The following is a 21,011-nucleotide window of genomic DNA, read 5'->3' as shown; positions in this document are numbered from 1 at the left end:
AGCACTTTAAACCTATTTTGCCACACCAGAACTAAATTCTTGAATGAAAAACTAAGACAAGTTAAGTCTTCAGTAAAGAGACCTAGAAGAGTGCACCAGCTCACAAGCTGAGTCACTGTCAGAGACCCGGAAGAGTGCACCAGCTCACAAGCAGAGTTACTGTCAGTATTTTCTGGAGACAGTTTGGAGTTTACTACTTTGGGGGTTTTTAATACATGCTGCAGATAAAGGTGAAATAAAAAATGGTGAAGTGGAAAGTAGAAGCTGGAGGGAAAAAGCATCTTCCATATATTTCCATTTCTGCATGCTCAGTAAAGACACCCAGAGGCCCCTCCTGTTTCACAGCAGGATGAAGGTGCCATCCTCCCCAGGCTTGCTGGGGCTGGGATGGCATCGTCCCCATAGCCTGCTGTGGAGGGGCACCAGAAAGGCTGCAAGAGCTTGGTTTGGCTGACCTTGAATTACTTTAATATGATCTAGTACAGAATGAGATACACATGCTTTGTGATTCACGTTAGCCTTCAAATGCCTTTTTGCACCTTGGCAAAAAAATATCACAAATGTGCACTTGCATTTTGCAGCAGTATACTGCCCTTTCAGAACTGACTGCACCTATTTCTGAAAAGAATGTCAGCCTGTAATCTGCAAACCAAAGTCTCTGTGTGCAGCAGCTCTGCCATCTGCAATTATTGATTTATGGGATCATCCTGATGCACCCTGTTCTTCCAACTCACAATACACAATCACTTTCCAGGATTTGGGTTAGGCAGTGCCTTTGCTGCCCTCCTGAAAATTATTCCAAGTTCTTACTTTAACATCCTGCGGCTTACACACTAACTGTGTCTACAAACATGGAATCTTCAGCAGCAACATGGGTAAGCGAGCACCGACAAAATCCAGGCCCAAGGGACTGCCAGGAGGCAATTCTGCAACTCTTCTGTTTCAAAAACCAATCCAGCAGCCACACCAGTTTGTACACACCTTTGGGCTTTCTGCATTCAGACTTGGGCAGGACATCAGGCAGCAGAACAGGCTCACTAGCTGACTGGAAGGAAGAGATGAGCAGAACTGCTTCTTAACCTAATGCACAGCACAAACTAGCGTTATCAGCACGTGTTGGGTCTCACACCACTGCATTTAAAGCCTCAGCAAGTACTGGTTGCGCTCAAGGAGCTCTCTGTGGTTTAAAGCCTCACTGCCTGGAGCTACTTCAGGCTTCCCCCATATCTTAAGCACTTCTTTCCAGAGCACCAGCCTATAAAGCATATTTACCTCTCTGTTCTTCTGGAGCATGCAGTACCAAGAAGATACCTGGCACACACTTCATGGCACTCAACGAAGCCTTGCCCCAGTATTCACTCATTATGAGGAGGAGCACTCCAATAGTTTGGTTTTTAATCTCTACTGTGTGGTATTTTACCGTTTTGTACAGACTTGAACAAAGAACAGAAAAAGACACCTGCTGTTCTCTTCACCTTCAAGAAGACCATGGTAAATACAATGTGCCAACCATTTCTTACATTTTTCAAGACCACCTGGGCATGCTCCAACACCATGTGCTACTTCATTCCTGCTTCAAGCATTAAGTTTAATTGGTTATTACTTCTTCAGGAGCACAGCTGTGTGGAGACAACTCGTACTTGATATACGCATGTAATTCGTCTCAGTTAAAGGATGTTCTATGATATACTTGAACAATTAGTTTGAAGTGAGTATCCCATGCTGTCATTCAGGTCCTATGTGAACAATTTTGCCTGACCCAGTACTGTGATCCCTTGCCCAAGGTAACACTTCAAAAGCTCGTGCATCAGTGCAATACATGAAGAGCTCACATAAGAGATGAAGGGGAGGGATGACTGAAGACAGTCAATTCAGGCAGGCGCAGCAACACCTATTTCCCCTTTCTTCTACCTGTTCAACCTGTAAAAAAGCTCCACATCCTGTAATACAACCATTTACAAAAGGTGTTTTTTCTCTTCCCATTATTTTTACATCAAGTAAGTAGACCAGCTATTACTAAAAGAAAAAGTCACTTCCAGACAGTTATAGAAGATTCTTCTTTTATTTGTTTATAGCAACATTAGCACATATTTCCACTTAGGTATTTTATTGCAACAAGGAAATCCATTACCTCATTAAGCTTCAGCAAGGTGACCTATGTTTTATACGCAATGGAAAAGATTAAAGTGTCTCCCTTTGTTGCACAACAGTTTAAAGCTTCAAACTCTAAGTAAATACCTCACTGAATTAAACAAGCGGACACTTTGCTCGATTATGAAACGCTTTTGTTGGATGAGTGAAGTGTTTTCTGAGTAGAGCAATTCATTTGTAAGCCACAGGTACTACTACAAGGGTGGTATCAGAGTAGAAGTGGTGACATTTTAGTAGTCTGTGCAAGAATTCCACTCTACTTTTTGCAAGTTGCATATCTTGAAGATACATTCTCCCAGTTGATCACATTCCAGATGGCTTTCAAATAATCAGGTCGAACATTTTTATACTGAAGATAATAAGCATGTTCCCATACATCGATTCCTAGCAAAGGAATGAGACCTGTGAAAAAATAGGATAAATTATGTATATCTATGAAAACACGCTTTACATGTCAAGTTTTATGTTGCATCCCCAAGGTGTGCCAAATTTCTGAGTCTTAATCTGCAGGAAGACAAAGAGCTCTGCAGCACATGGGTGCTTACTGCAACGTTTTACAGAATTGTGCGCTCACACACACATAAAATGGAACAGCTGATTCAGGTAAACACATCTATAAATACTCTAGAACTGCCGTGAAAACATAATTGAAACCAGATGAAGTAATTTTTCAAAGCTTTACACCTTTTGCAAAGTTATGCAAGCACTGTCATGAAAAATTACACTATGAAGGTCTCTTGCCATGACAGTTTGCTTTCAACATTTTAATTACAAGTTATTCCTTAAATGTCTAATTACCTCCTCACTTCTGTGCTAAAATATCCTTCTCACTGAATTTTTAATGGAAGTTTTCATGGGAGGAGGATAAAATTTACCCCCATTATGCTCTATGTCCCTGTAATAAAATCTCTATTTTTTTCCCCCTACTGATAACACAGACTACTGACAACACACGGAATTCCTGGCCATTCTCTCTGAATTCTACAGAACATGTTTTAAAGATATCTTCAAAAGGATATGGACAAGCAGTTCACTGCAGGCAGGATTCTCACTGGTCATGATCTCTTCTCTCAGGGAAGGGTGTCCAGCCTGTCATTACTACTTCCATGTCTCTCTAAGCAGGTAAAAATATCTTCAAAAGCGATCAGTGCTAGTATTGTAATGCTTGCCTAGCTGTAAGATTTATACACATCCTAGGATTATTTAATTGACAATCATTACTCTTTGCCAATATTGAAGAAGCAAATCATAAGGTTCTATTTTAAACCCAGCCTATGCAGTAACAACTCAGTATGTGCACCTTCCCCTCTCCTGTTGTTTGGCCTACACTGACAATTTTGTGAATAGCTCCTCTGTCAGAGAAAAAAAAATCTGAAGGCAAGAGGCTTAATCTTGTTTGATACAGGCAAGTTACTCCAGTTACTCAAAAATAATCCAAAGAAGCCTAAATTAAAATTATTGTCTAAGCAAAAAACACTTTCACAATATGGCCCATCTATTTTGTCTTGGCCTAGAGAGACTTTTAAGCCTACTGCTCTTCACAGTTTTTAAGTCCTGCTTTACAAGTGCTGTTTTAAATTAAACTGCAAGTTTTCATTTCTGCTGGTACAGATATTTTGTCTGCCAGATTTATTTATCCAGCAATTTCTTCTCAGCATTGTCCACAAACCCCTTTTCAGATCTCATGCACTTCCCTATGAACTCTACAAAGACAGAAGCAGAGGGGAAGGACAGAAACCTGACCTGTTGTTCCTTGCAAAGGGTCTTGATTTGCACAAGCTGCTATTTGTAGGCGTCCCTGCTCTTTGTTATAGCCAAGCCACCCCCAGCCTGATCCTTGAACACCAACTGATAGGGCTGTCAGCTTCTCCTTGAAGTTTGCAAAGGAACCAAAGTCACGCTTGATGGCTTCCATCAATTCTCCTTTAAAAAAAAACATAGAAAGATGAGAGGCATATAACCTAATTCAAACCCCCCTCAAGTTTATGTCACAGCTTTTTTGAGATCTGTACTATAGAGCCTTCACCTTTAATTGCCTGTCACTAGTAGGTAATCAGAACTCTGTCCTCCCCAAGGGGATTTCTTCCTTTAGGCTTTATCTGCTAACCTGTCTCTACTCCAACTGGAGCACAACTCCACTCACTAGGCTGGGTGGGTCTGCAGCATATTTCTTCCCTTTCTGTGAACCCAAGTACCTATGGCACTTTAATCAGCATAGCTTTGTACAAGTATTTCTCTTATAAAGATGGAAAGGACAATATAGAGCAATAGACAAGTATTTTGCAGTGTATACATAATCAGCTTTAGAAATTAAAAATACTTCGCACAAGTCTAGTTGTTTATACTCTTGGCTTACATCCATAAAAACACACAAATTCCTCAGAAGTATTTAACTGTCACACAGAAAGGTGAATTAACTCTGAAAAATAAAGATCCCTTAGACTCTTTGAAAGAAAAAAGAGATCATCAATTCTACTTGTTAATTAAAACCAATGCAATAAACCACTGTAACAAGCACTAACCTTTAGGCTCCCCTCCTCCATTTGGAGAAAGGTTTGTCCAGAAGATGGTGTGATTGATATGACCCCCACCATTGAACTTCAGTGCAGGCTGAAGGGACACCTGAGTTGTAACATCACCTAAGGATGCAGAATATAAAAATACACAGATAAATAAAACCATTATCATCACCACAGTAGGCTGTACGTTGCCACAAGGCCTCCATTGATCTCCAAAATCCTTCTACTAGCCTAAAAGACATCTATGGAAAGCATCTGGTTTGTGACTGTTATCCCTACCTTAGGCAGTCACAGATAAACCATAATAACGATTTATCTTTTACCCTTTCTTACGCTGTAATGATAAGTGATCTGCCAATACTGCAACTATCAGGCAGCCCATACTACACTACCATTCCTTAGAAGAACTCACTCCACAAGACCACCAGGGAACCATAGCTGGCATTTGCCCACTGCCCTTAAAACAATATTTGAGTTGCTGAACACTGCACTGGGGAAAAAAAAAAAGGAAAAAAAAGTAACTTGTCCTTAAGTTACAGTGGAAGTATATTGGAATTTATTGGTATAGAGAGTCCATGGACAATTCAGTAAACCCAGACAGGCAGCTCAGAGGTGCTTAGCAGACTAGTTAACTCAGCTTCTCAGTCAAAGGCATTTGTTTCCTTGCAGTGGTGCAGGCACAGGTCAGAGAAGAGCAGGGAAAACTGTGATACTCAAAAGTTTTCATAAAGTTTCAGGCGAATATCCTTCAGCTAGCATATCTCACACATTTTGATGGACCAGTAATCAGAACCAGTTTATGCTGAAACAAAGTCCCGTGCTGCACCCTCTCACAGAAGTGCATACTCATTTTCAAGTAAGTTGACAACACAAGCCAAGAGGACAGCTTTTATTTGAGTTTTCTATGCAGATACAGATAGGTGAAGAACATGTTAAAGATAATCTGAAGAGAATACTTCACTTTCTGTTGATGAACAAGAGCCACTGACAAGGTTCTGTTGTCCAGAAGAGATATTAATATAGTAATCAGATGTGCTATGACACTGATCAAGAGCACAGCAAGACTTTTAACCATCTCCATTTCAAAAAATTGATAATATTGACAGAATGAGGTGGCAGTTCAGACTTTGTCCTTTCCCAAAGCCTGGTCTTAGAAATTTTTCTAATGATGGTCAAAATACTACACACAGGATACCAATTAGCGGCAAAATAAAAAAACCCCACAAACCAAAACAAACCACACACTCTCAAGTATTTGTCTGCTTTGATGTGCATGACCAACAGCAATTAATAATCCATTTGCAAAATAATCTGCATAAAATCCTTTAAGGAAAATTCATCTCTAACTTTAGGTAGAACACTTCAACAGCAAGCGATGAGATGATACCAAAATCCAGGATTTTTAAAAAATACCTCAAAGGATCCACAGCACTGCAGATGTTTCTGATAAGCAGAAATTCTGCCTCCGCTAGTGGCTGATGCCTTGGTCATTAAACAGCATCAGTAACCTCAGCAGCAGACACACTCTCTTCTTATAGCTCAGATACCCTCCCCAATTGTGTCTGCACTAATCACATCTCCGGAATACACCTTTCCTGGATCTACTACTGGCAGGGCAAGACAGCAGTCAATCTTGACCTCCTGATTCTTAACTGAATTGCACTACTTCCTTAATTTAGACTGCATACATTATTTTTATGCTTAGGCACTTGAAAATCTCCACTCTCTATTCAGGCATACTGGCAATTATTTATCAAGGGATGCGGGGTTCAACTTACACAGGTATTGGCAACTCTCACCTGAGCCCGGGCAGTTACAATTACACTATGAAGCCACCTGGCAGATAGCCAGAAGTGAGCCTATACAGTAATCACTTCTTTGAGGTAAACTGACACCCTTCAGGCAGATCAACACAAGAAGAAAAGAAAAAAACCAAACCAGAAAATATTCCACCGTCTTAAAAAGATATACATGTAATTTCAGGCACTTTCATCGGTCCAACTGAAAGTAGTTTTGGAAAAAAAAAAACATCTTGTGTTTCAGTGTAGCTCTGCTACAACTCCAAAGCTTTCACAGAAGTTAGCGCATCTCAAGATCTGAGATTCCAACAAAAAATGGCCTGCTGCATGTTTTAGTGTATCACATGGGCTTGTAGCCTACATGACCCATTAATCTGGCCCAGTGATGTAACTGATACCCAAATTCAAGTCTCTTCACTGTGTGTTAGATATGTTAACTGCATGTTCATCTCACCTCTGCAGGCAACTGAGATTATTCACCAAGACTAAGAGGACCATCTGATGTGAAAACCACTAAGGCGCACAAATTCCACTTTATATAACTTTGCTACTAACCTTTTACTACAAAGTACTGATTCAGTAAAATGACTGCAAGTTCCTATTGTCTCAGACGTTGTTTGGTTCTAGTTACTAATGTAAATATGGACTAACCCACAAATAACAATTAATTTTCTTCTAGTTTTACAGTACTACAGAGAACAGAATCCATGCTTTTTAGTTACATTTCATTTCCAATTATCAGCACCACTGAAGCTTACAATGAGAGATTTTACCTAACAATGTTACAATTACATAATTCAAAACTTTTAAGAGAAACTATTTCCCCTTTTTTTCCTCTCCTGTATCATCTTTGCCGATAACCTTCCATTCTCACCTGTTGACTGCAGATATACAAACCTTTTGCCAGTGCCTCTTTGTATTTCTCCTCTACAACGTTCAGGTTGTTCACGTAGGTAGCATGATGTTTGCTGTGGTGCAGCTGCATGATCTCTGCATTAATATGAGGTTCCAGAGCAGCATAGTCATATGGCAAGTCAGGAAGAGTGTGCTTTTGCCTAGAAACCAAGCATCCCAATGGTGCTACCAACTTAGCGCTGCTTCTAGAAGAGAAAAAAAAAAAAAAGAACACAGAAGGAAACAGTGTTAATCAATAACCCTGGGGCTTTACCAATGAAATAGACTGAAACCATCACTGTTATAATAAGCTGCTCTAAGTACTAGGGTGATATCTTACCTAATGAAGTCAAATTTCCATTACTCAAGAGCTCAAAGGAAGCATATTCTGTAGCTTAACTGCGAAGATAAAGTCACAGAAAGGCCACATATACAGGCTTTGCAGTGTAAAGCTACTGCTTCTCAAACCAAGCCCCCAGGCCGTTGCAAAGAGTCACAAACATGCAGGCGAGTGAAAAGCAGGGATGGGAACGGAAAGACAGTAATTACATGGTGACATTCAAAGCTTCACCTAATCTTTATTGACTAAAAATAGAAGCAAAGATGCCGCTAAGGTGCCCTTCCCTCACTGTCCACAATGTCCCTCCACTGGGACATAAAAAGGCTAAAAACCTCGTACAGTCACTGGGTTTCCAGGACTTGAACTTCTCCACCATTAACACTGACCACACGTGCTTCCCTGTCCCCACAGTGGGTACCGGGAAAGCACACGGAACGTGACGCCGGGCCAGACGCGATGCCCGGCGCAGAAAACTACGCAGGTTGTTATTACCCTTCCCCATTTTAACACCTCGCACTTGTCATGCGACATGACAAGGGCCACGACGACAGAAGAACGGCCGACCCAGCATGACGGTCAGCTCCTGAGGCCCTTCGCCGTATCGCTGGTGACCTTGACATAACCCCGCGATACAACACGAGCAAAACCCCCGGGGCCCTGAGGAGGGGCTGTGGGGGCCGACCCCAGACAGCAAAGACGAAAGGGTCTGCAGCACTCTGTCCGACCACCACTGACCCTGGATGAAGGGCGAGGACAGAACGTGGGGGGGGGCGGCAAGGACGACCGCCAGCAGCCCCCGCCTGGGCCGGCGCCATCCGGGAGGGGCAACCGGCAGCAGCGCGACCTCCCTCCGCGCGAAATGGCGGGGGGAAACGCCGGGGGGCAAGAAGAAGACCTTCCCACCGCCTCCTCCCCTGCTTCTCCCTCTCCCCCCGCGGCCCAGCGGCGGAGGGCGAAGCGGCCGCCGCCTCCCGCCGCGGGGCTCTGACCGCCCCCGGCTGCCCCCGCGCCCGGCGCGGCTCTAACCTGCCCGCGGAGGCGAAGCGGCACAACATGGCGGCGCGTGGAGCCCGGCGCGACACGGACGGCGCAGCCGCGTCCCCGCCCGCCCCCGCGGCTGAGGGGGCTGAGCTTCGCCGCGCCGCAGGTGACCCGGCCCCGCAGTCACACGGTTTCTTCAAAGGGAGGAAAACAGCGGGGTTTTTTTAAACAACGGGCGTAGCGCGTCGTCGTTAACCATTGTTTAGAGTCGTTCTCTTAAAACTCGGTCCCTCCGTGGCTCCAGGCGAGGCGAGGCTGCCCAGGAGCCCCGCCGAAGCAGAAGGAAGCGCGCCAGGTGCCTGTGCCGGTGGAAGGGCTGCTGGGCACCCGGGAGGAGCCAGCACAGCACAGCTGCAATAAGCTTTTGAAAACCTGGCTAAGGTATTTTTCTGTCAGTTTACTGCCAGGACTAGCAGGACTAACAAATACCTTTTCATCTATTTTGTCTACGACTTACTTTTGTTGGTTTATTTCTTTTACCCCTATTTTTGAGTGCATCTTGCTTCCCAACATCTGCTTTCCTCGTGGCAGCAATTCAGGGGCCTTTGGTGCTCTTGAAAATCCTGCACTCAGCCTCCTTAACCTCATCAGCTAAAATAATTTGTATGGTTAGTGCAAGTGAGTTCAAAGACCCATTAAAAACTGGTTCTCCAGTGAGGAGAGCTCATCCCTCAGTTAGGAGGCACTCTGCAGACAAGACAAACATTAGGTAAAATTTAAGTTGTATGGAAGTCATCTCTCCTCCCACAAAATCTTCAAACTTAACATTTTGTCTTTTTAAATAAAGGTGTATATTCTAAGATCTTACAGCACTCACATTTACCAGACTATAAAAAACTCGAGTTACAAAATTTCAGTGGGGGTTAGGCCTGAACAATATTGTTGAAAATAAAGAACTTCATCTTGCCAATTGCCAGGAAATCCACCTGGAGAGACCCACACAGGGAATTTCAGCCCACTGCGAGGCACAGTGCAGCAGTACATCCATCCCCCCCCCAACCCTTAAGGCACTCTAGAAAACATTAGTTTCTCTGATCAGCGACTGATACTCTTGCAGAAATCTGAGAAGTGAAAATATCTATCAGTAGCTAAGACAAAAGGTGAATTCTCCAAAATCAACAACTTTCCCCCCAAACGCTAAAAATACATGCAGCAAGATATAGGCACTACCTAATTTTAAAGAGGAATATACTGTATTTATTCGTGCTCAATAAAATGTAATCTTTTGTTAAAATTAACCAACTACATTCAGGATTATTAAATGTCCTAATATAAGCACTGACAGCCAGACAAGAACATGAATATTACAGACTTTAGCATTTCCATCTATAGTATTATACTGTAGTTAACCATGGGCTTGTAGAAAGTGTTCTGTGAAAGCGAATCAACATGATGTATTTTGTTATTATCTGGTGCAGTTGCTGGGTTGCTTTCGTTTGGGGGGGATGGCAGGGGAAAAATCAAACAAATAAAGCACTCCTCAAGCCTGCTTATTCAGAAGATACCCTCTAAGCAGGGGATAACAAAGGGAATGGCTTACCTTGCCTTAATACTTTTCTGCAAGTTAAGCTTCTGATCTGAGGGTATACTTTGGGGTTTTTTAACTCTTTAGCTTTTTTTTTTTTTTGCTATTATGTACCACACACTCCAGGATCATCTTTATGTGAAGTTTTAAAACACAAAGAGTCCTATAGAAACTGACAGATTTAACTAGCAAGCTATTTTCACCCAAAAGCTATGCATTTTTTTTAATGACCACAGATTTCCTCACAGGGCTTTTTACTATCTATCTGATCAGATAAAGCCATTATTATGATCTATTATGAGCCTTTAAAGCCTCCTACAAATATTATATTCTACATGTACAGGATCCACGATGTACATACACACATGCTACGGATAAGAGACGAATACGATACCAAGATCAAATACAAATCACCACCAGAGACTTCTGTGAACTAGAATTACTTTGGGTGCCAGATGCCAGTACTATTTTGTGTAACATACCTGTTATTTCCCTTTCATGCATTCAAGTATTAACTGCTGTTTTTCAGGCAACAAGGGCTGAAGAAACATTCAAAAAGCAACCAGATATCACCAATGGATTTGCACTTCCAGTGACAACTACTATGTGGTTTTAAAACACCGACATGAATGCTGTGAAATTGAAATAGCAGCGGTACATGGACTAGCACATCTCTAACACAGAAAACAGTAGCTAGTAGCATTCTAATTACATCCACTTGTCTGGGACAATATTATGGCAGATAATAATTGTCATATGCCACTTAAAAATGCTAACACAGAAGCCCTTTTATAATATAAGAATTTATTTTAACTGTAAATTTAATTGAAGTATGCTCTAGAAGTCTGGAGAAATACTGCTTTCAAACAAGTCTGTTTCCACATTGAATGGCAAAGCAATAAGCTACTTCCTATTATTTTAGTGGCTACATATGTGATAATTTCATTAGTTATCTGGCAACTAAAAAGATTCCTAAGTAGAAAAATGCTGAAACTGGACCTAAGTCTATCCTAAAACATACAGCTAAGTACTTCTGTCTTACCTTTGAACAATGCTTAAAAGACAGTGCTTTTTCAGCTCCTTGCTTACGTGCTTCCATCAGTAAACTAGTAGATAGAAAATAACCACTAGAAATCCAGGTTCTGACAAATTCATAGTTCATTGCTACTGAACAATAAGGATATGCTTAATTAAAGGTAATTCTTACAATCTCTGCATGCTAAGAAATCAAGAGTTCCTTAGACAGGCATTTAAAAACAAGAGAAGTTATATCTGGTTTAAAAGGCTGAATAACTAACATGTTAATTTATTGAACTATAATCTGTATATTTACCTGTTAGATGCTTGTAGGTTTTGTTGGGGTTTTTTTAATCCTTAATAAACACAGGTTCCAACTCATAAGGTTTACTTTTATTAGCTTTCTCCTTTCCCCCACTCCCTTTTTCTGCCAATGAGGACAAGCACTATCAGGCTGTCCTGAAATTAATATTAGCATACACCTGTAACTTCATGCATTTGCATACACTGTATCAGGCCAGATTGACACAAACAAAATTAAAAAAAAAAAAAAAGGCAGCAAGTACTAGAAATACACTGCATACAAATAAGACATGTAAGCCAATGCCAAACAATGAGAAAATTACATTATTAAAAGTTTTTATTTAGGTTTGGTCAGTACAGGTAAGATAATATTGGAGTCACAGAGCAATATGCATCAACAGGATACAACAGTTCTTAAAAACTGAGTAACTATGCACACAATTAATAAACATTCGGTCACCTAAGGAGAAAATGCACAGATGTATGGTGGGAAAAACTGTAATTAACACTGAAACTACTACAGGACTCCTTCAGTAAGTCCTTCTTTTTAGTGATAAAACTACTGTACTGGGCAAACTTGGCAGTCATAAACCCACAGCTATTATGACAAATCTTGAAGGTGGTGTAAGTATAACAGTATGAGTAAGAATGCCCTTACACAGCACAGGTTCTAGATATACACAGATTTGTACAGACATCATTTATGTTATACTTTATGGAAATAATTTCCATTTCAACTTCACATTAACTCATATAAAAATAACTTGAGCTACACAAACGTCCTTTTAGCAACATTCAACGTAATTAACTGTTAAAATTTCCAAAGTGGCAGAGGTATTGAAGCAAAAAGAAACCCACAAAAAGGCAAAATTGTGACAAGTATGCACTAATTTAAACGGCTTCTGGACAGTATCCTCTCCCAATTTCAATGACACTGTATAAAAATTTTGCAGAAAAATGTTACAAAACTGAACCCTGCACATTTACACTGGAGTCCAAACCATTCTGGACATGACGAGAACCCACAGTTCTGTTACCTTTCATGCTCACTGTTTTCTCCTCTTGAGGATCATGATTGGAGTCTGTGTCATTTGAGTGGTGAGTGAGAGAGTTTTCACTGCCAGTGGGAGAGTCTACACTTTCATACCCAGTACTGAGCTGGTTTATGTAGCTACCACTTCCTCTACCAGTTCTATCTTCAGAGTGGTTGGACAGCTTATTACCATTCCCTGGAGAAGCCGGGAAGTCATCTTCCGTGCCGCTACCCTCCCTATAAAATCCAGGCCCAGACGTCCGCTGATGGGAGGAGCTACCATTGCTTGGTCCGTTTGCCAGGCGGCTGCAGTCTTTGCCCACAGCCTCGCCCTGGTCTGTAGGCTCAGAAGATGGAGTCCTGCTGGTACCTGGGTTGGAGACCTGGGACTGCTGCTGCTGCTGGTACTGTGACAATTGCTGGCGAGTCTCCTTCAACTGCTGCTGAAGAACTAGAATGGTACTCTGCATACCCTCTACCTCCTCATCAAGTTGGATGATGAAGTCATTCAATTCTATGTAAAGAAAACACATTTGTTGCAAACACTTAATAGCCCATATATAGACAAGAAATTAAAATCCTCTAAGTTAACATTTTATGCTGAAATTTTTCAACAAACTATTTTACAGCCATCATGTATGCATTGGTTTTGATACTCTGCCTCTGAAGGAGAAAATGCTTACTTGTCCTATCCACTTATTTTCTATACTGCTATTCAAAATATGCGAGAAAAAGTTAATTTCTGGGCAAGAAGATACATGGAAAAAAAGCTCAATTCCAACAATTAATATTTCACAAATAGATCCTAGTGTGTCTACTCTTACTCAAGTATAAAACCTTAGTGGAAATACTGTAAAAGAAGGAACATGAACCATTGAATAACTGCATATTATTTGCAAATAATTGCAAAAGCTTACTCAGTAAAAAAAAAAAAGTTATGATAAAGGAAGTTTCAGCTCTTACTCTGTTTAATCCTTTAAATCCTTCAAGACAGGGCACAAAAAGACTTTCTTATCAACAAGGCTGTTAATTAATTCCACTGGATGTTTTAATATTTATGTACCAGAAAACGGTTTTTACAACTAGAATTCCATTCAGGGGCAAAATGAATCTGACCTCAAAACAATACAAGAAACACTGACTCCCTTAGTTTCCATTCAACTGCACCATCAATTTGACAGAGCAAATAAAATTCAAACTGTTTAATACTGTAAAAATTTCTAAGATTAAGGTGATCTTGCTGCTTGGAAAACAATTATTAGGAAAACTGTTATTGCAAGATTATTGTCATCTTGACTCATATGGGGAAGAAGCAATAGGGGCTGAAGAACACTTCTCAGTTCTAGAGATTACTGCATTCAAGAGAAGAAGTCTTTAAAGAACGGCTACACTTGCTTCAATTATGTACTTGATAAATTCTGTTTAAGTACATTATCAAAATAGCAGTTACGATGCAAAAGGGTAACTATTCAAACAAAATGACATTATAGAATCATTTACCTTATTGATTCTACTTATCTTATACTGCTTTGTCAAAAATATGAAAATATGATTGGGGGAAGAAATATCCTTAAAAATACAGGATATCTCAGACTGACATCTGATGTCAAATCAAGTCTATGCTATCTTACAGACTTCAGATGTAAAACAAACAAACAAAGATATTCAGGTTTATGTGACGTCTAAATAGGTTGTATCTTAAAACTTCACAAAACCTACTTTAACATTCTGTTAAGAACCACCGATCCTACACAGAACTAAAGACTGATGACTTTTTTAACTTGCATTTTCCCCTCCATTTAATTTATACAAGAGGTCAGAGTTGATAGGTAATTTCAATTAAGATTTACAGCGTTGTAAAAACTGGACTGTGAACACAATGAGCTATTTTCATTCATCTAAGTTATCTAAGGGAAAAAATCTATTTTTCATATTCTTAGGCACTGTTAGAAAGTTGATTTTTTAAAAATAAATTCAAAATGAGTCAGAGTTAACAAGAACCTTTCTGTTCTCACTGCATGCTTAGGCTTTGTGTACTATTAACAGCTTTCATTCTGCCAATTCACCAATAATGAGTGCAGTCTAAACACTCTCTATTAAATAGCAAGGCCTAAAGTACAAAAATCTCAATTTCAAAGGCTGCATTACTGGACTGCAAATCCCACCAGTTCCCCAAAAGTTAAGCATTTTGTTTCTTTGCTTTTAATTAAGACTACCAGTGAAGACTTACATTTGTCCTACTTTACTTGATATTGCCCTTTCATTCTGGCAAAGATGGTTTTACATTATGTGTATAATCAGGAAATTAAACTAGCAGAAGTGCAAGGCAACTTCCATTTTCTTTAAAAAAATCCCTTACCATCCTGACTGCTTTTAAGCTCCTCACTATATTTCTTCTGTAAAGCCAACTCTGCCTCAAGCTGTGCAATACGTCCTTGGGACAGCTGCCTTCCAAGCTCTTGATTCTCCTGGATAAGCATTCGACACTTCGCCATTAACTTTTTCCCTGTTTGGCTGCAAAGGAAAGAGCCATCTATCACAAAATGAATACAAAACCTTCAGTAATCTTCCTCAATCACAGTTATGGACAAAAAGGAGATGCAATTTCTGCATGTCACAATTCAAGGAACATTATGCCTCAACATAATTGTCATAGCAGAAAGTCTCCCTATAGTTACCGCATGCTGTTCCAACGCCAGTAGATCTTCTGCCGCTGTCCCATAAAGTGGAAGGCAAGTTTTATTACTGAAAATATCAATAAGCATATTGTTCTTTGATACCAACATCTGGATTATCAGTATGCACAATCTTGCATGGGCCAATTCTCAACAGAGCTAAATATTTGATTAAAGATGTGTCTTGCAATTCAAAAGATCAAGTACTGCATAAAAACTACATAAGCAAAAATGTTCCTCATTTATTGTACTAGTAAAATTAAATAATTAAATTTGGATGAAGAAAAAGTTGCTGGGGGAAATAATAAATCCCATGTTAATTTTTCATAGTGACATCCATTTTTCTTTAAGAAGCTTAAGCATTCTGTCAAATGCTGTCCAAGTACTCTTGTTTAAAAAGTGAGATGTCTATTTTTCAATTCAACTTATATGCTTGACAGTCACATGCATAGTCTGTTTCATGACTTCTATAGTCAGTATTTCTTAAGTACATCTTGTATGGTGAGGAGGAGTGAAAATGTAGATAAACATTGGCAGGACATTAAGGAAGCAGTATATTACTTATCTGCTTCCTTTAGACTGACAGATTTCACATAACTAATGATCATTAGGATGTTCAGTTTCTGAAAGAAGTAAGAAACAAGCAGGAAAAATTATTTTCAACTCACAAGATTATCTTTAGTAAATTGGTAACATTACACATCTTTAATCTTCACTATAAAAATCACATTTTAAAGCATTATAGGAAGTAGTATGCAAATTAATATATAGGCAATACAGCTGACTCCATAAAAGAAAAAAACTGAAGTCCTTTAGGACTCTTGGTCTGCCAAGTCAGGATAGCATCCTCAAACAGTTCTCCTTTTAATAGGCTCAGCATCATAATTAAGCTGTCCTCTTTTCTATAGAACCCGAACTTGAACAGGTTTATTGTGAATTCAATGGCAAGACTTGCATTGCTTTTCAAGACCAAGAAGGTCATTTAGTTGTTTGTTTGCTTTTAAACAAGTGACAAGTATTGAAAAAAAAAAAATAGGATTAAAAAAGTAGAACAGGAAACTTCTGCTACAATCACAGCCACAGATCTCCCCTGCAAGCAAAATACCCAACCAAAAGAACTGAAAGCAATTTCCTTATCAACTACCTTTTGAGCATTCAAGCCTTAGACAACTTTTAAGCTCTGCCAACTATGCCCCATTTAACATTTTCCGACTGACTTTCCCAAATCTTTCAGATGGGCTGCTCCAGAAGGAATCTGGCTGTGTAAAGTCCTGGAGGCCTGAAACTCTGCTAAAGGCAGCAGCCTGTTTTCTTTCTTGATGTGATGTCCAATGCCAGGTCCTTGAAGTTTAAATTGTGCTGACCTAATACAGTCCAAGTCGCACACTTAAGATGCAAGTTTCCTTAGAGATGTTCATTCTGTGTAAAGCAGGACCACTTTGGAGATAACCAATGCGACAGATCCCAAAAGTTATTAGGCAGACATGATTTTTAGCCATTTGCAAATTCCTGTTACTGTATTCATCATCACTACAAGTAGAAAAAGTTTACAGTGCTTAAATCATTTAATGCTTTTCTCTTCACAAACCAATGCCAACTGTAAAATTAGCAAATACCGGTTTCCTTGGAATTGGGACAATTTTAGAATCCCATTAATTTCTTCAAGTTAACTCCTGCCAAAATGTAAAATATTTATTACCTGTATAGAAATTTGCATAGTTACCTATAATGCTATTTCTCCCCATCAAAATTTTTCCAGATGTTCTGAACTAGTAGGGCACCAAGTAACCTCCCCTTGCAATTTACAAAAACGACAACACATTCAAGAACACAAAATCCAGTGGATATTAAAATAAATCCTATTAGCTGTCAAACTAAGTTCAGCATTGTTTTCACAAATCCTCTTGAACATAACATGCAACAAATCCTGTAAGAATGTAAGCGGTTAAATATCAGAAGACTAGAGTTTGTTATACTAGGTTTACTGCAAATGACTTTTCTACTAATTTTTATTCCAAGTGTATACTGTTTAATGATGGTTGAAATGGCTTAGCATAGCCATTCCTTTGATTACATGCCCTTTTATTTTCCCCTCTAGACACCAGCAATGATTATGCTGCACAGCCTTATCTACAGTTAAGGTCCAGAACTAACTGCACTTAGGGCTGCAGTTATAACATGTTACTCACACCAAGAGCTTCAGTCTAGGATCTGAATAGGACCAAAAACTAGATCAGATGACATGAATTAAGAGAAGTTGTATTTAAGGGTGGACAATTAAAGCAATTAAGGAGGGGGGCAAGATGCAAAGAGAATAAAAAAAACCCTCAAAGTATTTTACATGAGTCATCATTTCTTTACCTTTCCAGAAAAAAAACCCCAGTAAAATCTTAACCCAGTTAACGAAGACAGCCTAAATTATTTACGAAGAAATAACTAATTTTCTCTATTCCAGCTACTCCATGGATGAATTACGAACATTCACACCACTGACTTAGAATTATATGATGCAAATTCGGGTATGTTGCAGCTACAGAAATAACATTTTCTTTTGATACTTGGCTTTGAAAGAAAGTGGCAAATTACTTGTCTCTCCTCAGTTATAAACATACATTTAGAGGCTGAGGACTTAAGAAAACACCCAATCTGTATCTAAATGTATTAAATAATTTTCTGAACTCCAAGTTAAACAAGCAATCTGCATGGCATGCCTCTTTCAACACATCATAGCGAGTTTTACAAATGGCTTGGTAACACATCAACAATTCATTAATGTAAGTCTTACCTCCATTTTGATGCTAGATCATTAAAATCTTAGATACTGCTATAGCAAAATCATTCCAGATGTATCACTTTTAAAAAGGTAAAATTTTTGTGTAGATTTTTTTTTTGCTGTTAAGTCTTTACTCATGCAAAAAAGATAAACCTGCATAAGTATTTTTCGCTTTGATCTCATATTAGTCAATGAAGCACAAACAGTTAAAGATACTTCCGAGTCAAAATTATGTAATAGCATCTTAATAAAAATCATCAAAACAGTTAGAATACATCACCTTCTGTGACAGCTGGATGTCTTTTTTTTTTTTAACTTTAAAACTGAATTTTCTAGGATCAGACTGAGTCATAAAATATTGCCCAACTGTTTTTTAAAAAATCAAAACCTCAAATTACTAAATAGAACTCTATTTTCTAAGGAAAAAAACCTAACACACAAATGCTACACCAAATCTACATTTTGCTTTACACACCTCAGACATGCACTCCCAACTGTCCCAGACTGCTACTTACAAGTAACTTGGGACAACAGAACAGAGGCATCAATAGAGTAGCGAAGACTCCTTCACTGATTCCACCATGGAAAATGCATGCATTTAAGTTTTTTTTGGTTTGTTAAAATACTGACTTTGTTTTCAGAGAACGAGACAATGCAGAAACAACAACCTGTTCAATTCTCGTTCATCCCAGAAGTTTCACAATACAACAGTATAACCAGTAGTGTTCCTTGAACTATAAATTACAACTATTTCAAGGCACATTTTATATAGAAGCGCAATACAAAAAAAACCCCAGATGTACAACGGAATAAAAACACCCCACCAACACTGAAGACAGTTGCCATCATGTGCCTTCTGTATTGAGCATTTGAGATCAGTTCTTAGTATGGAAGATCAAAAAAATTCTCCTTTCTGCATGAAAACATGCAGTGAAATACTTATCACAACCAGATTTTTTTATACATGCTAGTTGTGATCAAATATATGTTACTTCCAACAATTTAAAACCTGCAATTGGATAGAACGTACATTTTCGTACAGTCCTAAGTTTGAGGCATCCACAGTATTACCAACCATTCAGAAACAGTTCATTATTTAGCAACAGTGACTTAAAGCTGCATCAGGTGCTAGAGAGCCCAAAGGCTAAACAGTCAAATGTGTACACTATCACTGTTGTGATATCAAATAGCACTCTCGTGGCTATTCAAAATTGGTTAGCAAGTAAACTCTTTAACGCAAAATTCACCTCATCGAGTTTTGACCCAGCAGTTCAGTGAACAAGCAGGAAGTCCACAGTCTTATTGGCAAAACTGACTTACAGTGTCTCTAAGTCACTAGGCTCAAGGTTAAGAGCGAAGCATATTCCACTTCTACATTTTACGGGAATTTTACATGTTCAATTCATGATTTATGATCTCTAGGTTCTCTCTCCTCCAAACTGTCTGTAGACACAGTGTGCCACAGACTTAAGACTTCTGTTTCTCCCTCTATTTTCTTCAAATAGAACAATTTTTCAAATGTCTACATGTTCTAGAAAAGATTTTTTTCGAAGATGGCCATTTCTTCAGAATAGTCCGACGCTGTCAGGCCTCTGAAGCAAAGGGGGAGAAAAAAGCTGAAACACAAGGTTCATCTGGTAAGTTTTACATTAAGCATTACAAGCTGGACAGTATAAGAATGTGGCCTTTGCCTCAAAACGTCTGAGTCTTGGTGTGGAAACGAGTACTTGGCTGTCCCACCATAGCATTCTCGTAGTGGGACTGTCAGGGAAGTCTTGACTGGGGAGTATTTGTTTTGTTTACCTATCAGGCGTAAATTTCCAGGCACTCAGTTCATTTTGGGCTTGTTCCAGTTTGTCTTTAGTCTGTTCCAGTTCACCTTTCATTTTTAGGAAAAACAAGTTGATGGCTGGGTCCACCATTGTTGATCGCAGTTGGGCAACGCTAGGCTGCTGGACTTGCTTGAGGTACTGAATCTGATTCTGCATAAAACAAGAAAAAAAGACTGTTATTCATATAATATTAAATAAAAATTGAAAGTAAGTTAGATGCAAATAAAAATAGTTACTCCAAAGATAATATCAAGGTAGCTTGCCTCCTCTCAGCACTGTAACCTGAAAACTGCAGGGTAAAAATTACTTTTGTGCACCTTGCACCCTATCAATGGATGTAATCACCCAGTACCCCACCCCACCACCTGCCGAGCTTAACCTTCCAAGGCAGATTCCCCTCTACAGCCCAGATTATTTTCTGTATGTCTATTTACATTTGTTAAAATAATAGCTGAAGCATTAGAATGCTCCCCTTCTTTTCTATGTGCTTGAACATTTTGGGGGGACAAAAAGCACACAGAAAGAATTATCTGCTTATAAGAGAGAACTAATTTCCATTTCAGTTCAGTAAAATTATTAAGGAACATTACAGCTAAAACTGACAAGAAATTTATTAAGTAAATAATAAAAAGGATTTTACCAACTTCTAATTTTTTTTACAAATGCAGCAGTCGGTTACGATGCAGGATTATGTAATTTTAAACAAAGTAACTTAGAAATTTAACAACAGTTGAAGCAGATTTTGATTAGGTTTTATTCTTTTTCAACAACCATAACCCAAAAGATCCACAATTTTATATACTTAGAACCCAGAAAACTTAAAATACTCAAAATTTCAGAAGCAGTAACTGAGATGTTTTCTTTTAAATATAGCATTATTAGTCAAAACTTGTGTGTATTAAAATAGTATTAACTTGTTTTGAAAGTTTCTTAAATTTTATTCCCATCACAACTCTTCTCTTAAATCGTACTAAACAGTACATGTTTAGAACCCAGTTAACCACCAATATCACAGCAGCCTACACAGAGTGTTAATTCTGAAAGTCAATTTATTATGCTCCCTGAATCACACATATTTTTTCATCAGCAAGAGGTGAACAAAGTTGTGT

At 39.1% G+C, this 21,011-nt stretch overlaps 2 protein-coding genes across 4 annotated transcripts in view; both read right to left on the bottom strand.

Annotated features, from left to right (window-relative positions):
- Positions 1 to 2,046: 2,046 nt before the first annotated feature.
- SOD2 (superoxide dismutase 2) lies at positions 2,047 to 11,431 on the bottom strand. The gene is made up of 6 exons (XM_027888218.1): positions 11,312 to 11,431; positions 8,730 to 8,878; positions 7,367 to 7,569; positions 4,674 to 4,790; positions 3,895 to 4,074; positions 2,047 to 2,553 (listed from the first exon to the last, which is right to left on the bottom strand). Exons 1-6 carry the CDS (start codon positions 11,429 to 11,431, stop codon positions 2,408 to 2,410), a joined length of 915 nt encoding a protein of 304 aa, XP_027744019.1. The 3' UTR covers positions 2,047 to 2,407.
- A 477-nt stretch (positions 11,432 to 11,908) lies between these two features.
- WTAP (WT1 associated protein) overlaps positions 11,909 to 21,011 on the bottom strand; it is a 28,808-nt gene continuing 19,705 nt past the window's right edge. For 2 of the 3 annotated variants that reach the window (XM_027888192.1, XM_027888191.1), the window contains 3 exons: positions 19,874 to 20,052; positions 14,982 to 15,136; positions 11,909 to 13,136 (listed from right to left, as the gene is read on the bottom strand). In XM_027888192.1, coding sequence (XP_027743993.1) covers positions 12,550 to 13,136; positions 14,982 to 15,136; positions 19,874 to 20,052 — 921 coding nt within the window. In that variant the 3' untranslated portion in view covers positions 11,909 to 12,549. Of the gene's footprint in view, positions 13,137 to 14,981; positions 15,137 to 19,317; positions 19,663 to 19,873; positions 20,053 to 21,011 lie in introns of all 3 variants that reach the window. The other variant, XR_003571702.1, reaches the window with a different exon arrangement.

This window comes from Empidonax traillii, unplaced genomic scaffold, assembly GCF_003031625.1.
Source record: "Empidonax traillii isolate 1590-97213 ecotype Southwest subspecies unplaced genomic scaffold, ASM303162v1 scaffold235:size1242204, whole genome shotgun sequence".
NCBI lineage: Eukaryota > Metazoa > Chordata > Aves > Passeriformes > Tyrannidae > Empidonax > Empidonax traillii.
The sequence above is the reverse complement of the archived record's forward strand: the minus strand, read 5'-3'. Positions and strand labels throughout refer to the sequence as shown.

What these genes read in the sequence shown, in the direction of transcription:
- SOD2 (XM_027888218.1), bottom strand. Translation starts at nt 11,431, where the DNA reads ATGAACTATGAATTTGTCAGAACCTGGATTTCTAGTGGTTATTTTCTA. An exon ending in CTTTTAAGCATTGTTCAAAG is followed by an intron (nt 8,879 to 11,311) that starts GTAAGACAGAAG and finishes CTCCCTTTGAAG; the next exon opens with AAACCGTGTGACTGCGGGGC. An exon ending in CAAAGAGGCACTGGCAAAAG is followed by an intron (nt 4,791 to 7,366) that starts GTTTGTATATCT and finishes CTGCATCCTTAG; the next exon opens with GTGATGTTACAACTCAGGTG.